At 44.3% G+C, this 6,207-nt stretch overlaps 1 protein-coding gene across 1 annotated transcript in view; it reads left to right on the forward strand.

The window, feature by feature from the left end:
- Positions 1-5,901, forward strand: part of tinagl1 (tubulointerstitial nephritis antigen-like 1) — a 67,283-nt gene extending 61,382 nt beyond the window's left edge. Inside the window, exons 11-12 of the mRNA XM_080441512.1 lie at positions 3,385-3,430; positions 3,561-5,901. Of these exons, the coding sequence (XP_080297638.1) occupies positions 3,385-3,430; positions 3,561-3,728 (214 nt within the window). The 3' untranslated portion in view covers positions 3,729-5,901. The remainder of the gene's footprint in view (positions 1-3,384; positions 3,431-3,560) is intronic.
- The last annotated feature ends 306 nt before the right edge of the window (positions 5,902-6,207 follow it).

A 6,207-nucleotide genomic window follows, 5' to 3' on the forward strand; every position in this document is an offset into this window, starting at 1 on the left:
TTCTGTCCATATGAATAAAACAGGCATGCGGGCATGCACAGACACACACACACACACACACACACACACACACACACACACACACATCTTTGTGTACATACAAACGCAATGCAATGGAAAAGTGTCCCTTCGGAAAACCCACCGCGCTCTGGTCAGTTTAGCGTTTGTTTCTTTGTGACAGTGACCTCTGACCCTAGCCAGGAAACTTGCTGAGCCAATAAGGAGCCTCGCCGGGCTGAACGTTGGCACTGCGGTGGCGGCGGCGGCTGGCAAGCCGCTGAACCCCCGTCGCTCTCTCTTTCCCAGCATTCCTTTCTTTCTAAAAAGATAACAAGCGATTTGGGGGGCACTGGGAGGCTCTTGGGAAACAGAAAAGGCCCCCCGGAGCGAAACAAACAGGATGGGAACAGGCCTGAGGTGGATCATTCTGGGCAGAGCCAGCAGAAAATGTCAAAAAAAAAAAAAAACTTGCCCGCTGCCAGCTGGGACCAAAGTGCAAGGCATGATGGGTATTTATAGTCCTCTCGGCCAAGGCTTCTGAGAACAAGCAGGCGAAGGCGCTGCTAAAGATAGGGCTCTAAGTTAAGGTGCAGTGCAGTGCCGTGCGTGCGTGCGTGCGTGCGTGCGTGCGTGCGTGCGTGCGTGCGTGCGTGCGTGCGTGCGTGCGTGCGTGTGGTGCGCAGTGGTGGAAAAGTACTCAAATTATTTACTTAAGTAAAAGTACCAATACTGCAATATCAAAATACTCCGTTACGAGTAAAAGTCCAGAACTCAAATTTGACTTGAGTAAAAGTACAGAAGTATTGGCATCAAAATGTACTTAAAGACCAAAAGTAAAAGTACTGAAATATTTGAAAATAGCAGATCTACAAGCTCACAACGCGTCGCGATGCGACGCGTTGTGAGCTTGTAGATCGGCTATTTTCAAATAGCCTATGTATAAAATAGGGCTTAAATGGTTAATGTATGTTTCATAATGAAATAATTTATATCTGAAAAGTAACTAAAGTTTAAATAATTGTAGTGGAGTAAAAGTACAATATTTGCCTCTGAGATGTAGTGGAGTAGAAGTAAAAGTCATTGGAAATTGGAAATACTCAAGTAAAGTACAAATACCTCAAAATTGTACTTAAGTACAGTACTTAAGTAAATGTACTTAGTTACTTTCCACCACTGTGTGTGCGTGCGTGCGTGCGTGTGTTTGTGTACTGTGGGGGGGGCAAAGGTCCCCACATAGTATCATTTGAGAAGTAATTGTCCACACATTGTGTAGACAATTTTCCTGATGCAGATCTGCTATTGAGTGACCGGCTTCCATAGTGTCCAAGTGTCTGGCAATAGAGATTTAATATCCTTGCGTCTAATGGCACTCACGTGTTCTATAATGCGTGTGCGGACTGGTCTGGATGTTTTGCCTACAGTACATACTGGAGATTACACTCACAGGAAAGCATGTAGATTACATTGGAAGAACTACAATTGACAAATTGTCTGATGGTGTATTGTTTGTTAGTGACTGCACTTTTAAATGCGTTAATTTTCTTGGAGTATTTACAAGCTACACAGTGAAGACGGGTCGGGGGGGGGGGTATGTATGTATATAGCAGTCTGCTTTCACCATATAGTCTCTGATGCTTCGAGATCTATAATGGGAGAAAAGAGGAGGGTCAGTTTTGGCACTTTCAGGATCAGCTGACAAAACATGCCAGTGTTGATACTACGGATGGATTATGGATTGTATAGGCAGGCACATGAATGTTCCCGTTTGGTCTGCACAACCTGGTTCTGGTTGTTCAATTTAGTTAAAGAAGGGTCAAGCCACTGACAACATTTCCGTACATGATATCTCTCTCAACATCTGATTGACTGCTACAAATTTGTTTTAGTCTAAGGAATTGAGAGGGGGTCATACCTATAGATGGGTTTCCGCGCGACGTCATCACAGAGCAGAGTGCCCAATCTGCGCATGCCTGGGGTAGAACGAACCGGAAGCGCACTTCACTCTGTTGTTGTGTTCGGGATTTAGATAGGCATAATGCTGCTATTATAGGCATAATAGGCATAATGCTGCTATTATATACAAACAGATCCAACTTCCGACAAATCATTTTTATTGAGTAAAGAAGATATTACAAACTGCATAATTTAATCTACTTTCATTAAACCCGGTGAAGACCATTTATTTTATGAATGTACATTTGACTAGAGCTGCTGCGGGTAATAGCGCCCTCTATAGGCTCACCCCTCCACTGCGCGCGCATCATCCTCTCATGTTTACAAACAGGAAACCCATCTATGTTCCCCGGGTTCTATATGTTCCCCACTAAGGTTAGGGTTAGGGTTAGGTTTAGGTTAGGTCCTATGTTCCCCGCTCTCCCTAGGAAAGCGGGGAACATGATAAGCCTTTCTTCAAAGCAGGGGGGAGCAGCGCTTACAGTTAGGAAAATAATATTCATTGGGGTTAAGGTTCAGGTTAGGCATTTATAGGTTAGGTTTAAGGGTTAGGGTTAGTAATGTCCAAGTATAGTAATACAAACGTGCGTGCGTGCGTGGGTGCATGTGAGTGTGCATGTGAGTGTACAAGCTAGAGGTTTCATCCTGAGCGCTGCAGTGTGTGGATGAGTGTGAGGCGGTGTCCACTTCTCCCATGACCATCCCTCCTCTTCCTGTTTCTCATCTGGAGAGAGGAAGTGGTGGTCGAGGAAAAGGGGCATTCCGCGTCCCGAAGATTGATTAGAACGATTCAAAAGGAACGGTACAGGGTTGGCACGTGTGTCCCGGCCATATATAGCTACTCAGGATGTTGTTAACAGGATGAAAGCTGTTTTTTTCCCACTGGAACCCCCCCCTTATAGCGGCTTCCTCTCTTGTTCCTATAACCAGCCAATGCCAAATATCTCAGAGGAGAACACATACTGGGGTGTTTACATGCTCAGTGGAACATATGTGCACCATATATCATAAATCAGGTTCAGGGCACCTCATAGGCGCCAACAGTATGCACGCACACTTTACACAGTGGACACACATTTGTGTAAGCATGTTTACAGTTGTTTACATTCAAGTATAATTGAACAGTTTAAAAAAAAAAAAAAAAACTGTTTATAATATTTAATATTTAACTTACTGTATTAAAGAAAGCAGAAAATATTCTAGATATTATTGAAGTAGAAAAGATAAGAACTCTGACTAGGTATAATGTTATTGGTTGTCCGTCCGTCCTTGAAGGATGATATTATGAGTCTGGACAGACGTGGATGTAAACTGCAGCTGGTTGGCAGAGGAAAACAACTGCTATGTAGTCTTTCTAGTTGTCTACAGTATATTTGGATTGTCTTGTTTTCTATCATCTCTGTGTAACACGGGTTTCTCCTCTGTGCTCAGATGGGGCGAGGAGAGAAGCTATGATGGATCGCTGAAAAAATATTGGGTAAGATCTTTTTTTTGTTCCTTTATGAAACCCATTATGTCTCATTTCACATGATGAGCTGATATAAATGTCATTGTCCTCTTTTTTCTGTTTTTTTAATCCATACATTTTGAAAATGTCTTCCCCACAGATTGCCGCCAACTCCTGGGGAAAGAACTGGGGCGAGAGTGGCTACTTCCGCATCGCCCGGGGAGAGAACGAGTGCGAGATCGAGGCGTTTGTGATCGGCGTGTGGGGCCGGGTGACCATGGAGGACATGCACAGCAAACACCAACACCATCACCGCCGACGCAAGTAGAGCCGCCATGGCCGTGGACATTAAACCCCCAAACCGCTGCCCCCCCCCCCCCCCCCCCCACGGCTCTTGACCCTCTGAGTCCCTTCACTATACCCCAGAAGAAGAACCACGTCACTGGCCCCAGAGAGCTTCTACTTCTGCCACCTCATCCACTGTGCCGGCAGGGGGGGGGGGGTGACAACAAAATGACCCGTGGAACCCTAATTCCCTCTCTTGTCACGTCACTCTGGGTGACCAGAAGCATCTACCCTCAAAAACCCTTTCCCTGCCCCGCTTTAGGGGAACAAGCACCCCACCCCCCTCTTACTCCCCCGCCCCGGCTCACCCCCCCCCCCCCCCCCCTCCATAACTCAAGGCTCATGGCGCTACAAACCAATAATTGCCTCGTCTGGCATGACAGTGCCACATCAGGCACCTCAGGACTCGACTGTTCCAAAGACCACACTTCCCAGAATCCTCAGCGTACCGTACTGGAGAAGACGTGCCGCTCACGTCACACAGTTTGGCGTGAGCACAGAAAGCGTAGCTTCATGCCGATCCTTTCCTTCACCGTTCTGCTTTTAAAACGTCAAGCTGAATATTTACTTCTCTCTCTCTCTCTTTTGAATCTGTATTCCAGTTTGCCGGATCTGAATCCAGAGGGATAGAATGGAGGACAGGGAATCAGAGAGGCAGATTTATGTAGACACCAAATAAGGCCATTTCCCTTTCACACAGTCACAGTGAAGCGAGCCTTATATGTTAATACACACATGCACAAATGTATTCTGTTCTTAGGGAGGACAGTAGTAGCTATAGACTGTATAGTTGCTCACACATTCCAATAAAGTAGAACCTTACACTGGAAACCGGTAGGGGGTTATTAGTTTGGGAGGGTGTTTTTGGGGATGGTAAGGCTATATAGTGTTTCGTGACATGTGATACCACCGCCCTGCAAAGAGATTAAAGAGATACATTCTTAAAAATACTTTGAGCGTTGAGGCCATTTCCAGGGCTAATGCACCGTCAATAGCAGAGCGTTTCAGTTACAGTTCGAGAATTTGATCAATAAAACCGTGGATATGCGTAGATTTTGTCTACCACGTGTTAATATTAGTAAAAGGAATCATCAGCCGCCAGTTGATGAAGTGAAATTAAATCAAGTCTAATTACATGTGCATCAATGAAATACGTGTCACTGGGCCTTTGAGCCGGAGTAGCATTTGAATAACATTTGCTGCAGATATTAGCATTAAAGGACGACTTCACCGATTTTCAACCTATCTTCATATAATTGGTCCTCACTAATACTCATGATAAAATGGTACAATTTTTGTCTACTCGGTCTGTGTCTCAGAGGAGGGCTGTGGACAGTTCAGAGTCCCGTCTACCAGTGACATCATCAATGGGGAATCCAAGCTAATAGAAACTGCAGGCTTTCTATTCCTGGAAAGTTGCAATGCAATAAAAGAAGCCATTGTTCTCGTGTTAATAAAAATCTAAATAAAACATGTGAAATCTTGTTGGAAAAAAAAATCATGCCTAACGATGATGTCACTGGTAGACGGGTTTCTGGACTGTCCACAGCCCTCCTATGAGACACAGACCAAGTAGAATTTTTTTTTACCATTTTATCAGGAGTATTAGTGAGGACCAATTATATGAAGATAGGTTGAAAATCGGTGAAGTCGTCCTTTAACATTCCTTTAGGTTAGTGGAGCTCAACTCGCTAGGTAGGCAACTAAAGTAAAGGATGTCACAACCCAAACCATGTAACGTGATGTAATGCAACGTAAGGTTGTTGTTAGTCAGTGACACTGTGAGAATGTTTCCCGGCCAAACGTGTGGGTCAAGAGAAGACCCATCGGTCGAGAAACAATGCTTTACCCGTGATTTGTCCCTGAGCAAGACTCTTAACCCCTAATTGCTCACAGGCCCTCATTGGAAACAAGACCGCAAGGACTTTCATGAACGGACCTGTTAAAGGAATTATTCTAGATGCCGCCTGAAAACTCACTATGAAAACCCATGAATTAATGTTCGAAATGAATGTTCGAGCTTCCCGACCCTACTGTACCATCTCAATTTTTAGAGAAAAAATTATTAAGGAGAGTTTAAAGTGTTGAAAAGATTGTAAGCAATTTATTAAATGCCTTAAAGAAACAGTGCAGTTGCTTGGCCACTGAGAAAGATAGTGTCTAGTAGTCTTAATCTATTCAATTGTGTGTATACTGTGTTACATGTATGAGCTGAAGATGTTATTTTTTTTTGTTGCTGTTGTATTTTACTCTTTATTTTTCTTGTATTGAGATATATTATGTAGTATCTTTCATAACACACTTATCAGTCTGTCTGCTCGAACGCTATAAAGGGTGCTGCGAAGGTGCTAATAAGTGAGCATATGATTTTACAAATGGCTGCCTATTGGGTGGAGGAGGAGGAGGAGGAGGAGGAGGTGGTGGGCGGGTGATTCCGCTGCCAAAGTCTGTTCAATGCTCCA

Source organism: Gymnoscopelus braueri (genome assembly GCF_963280865.1).
Source record: "Gymnoscopelus braueri genome assembly, chromosome: 11".
NCBI classification, from domain to species: domain Eukaryota; kingdom Metazoa; phylum Chordata; class Actinopteri; order Myctophiformes; family Myctophidae; genus Gymnoscopelus; species Gymnoscopelus braueri.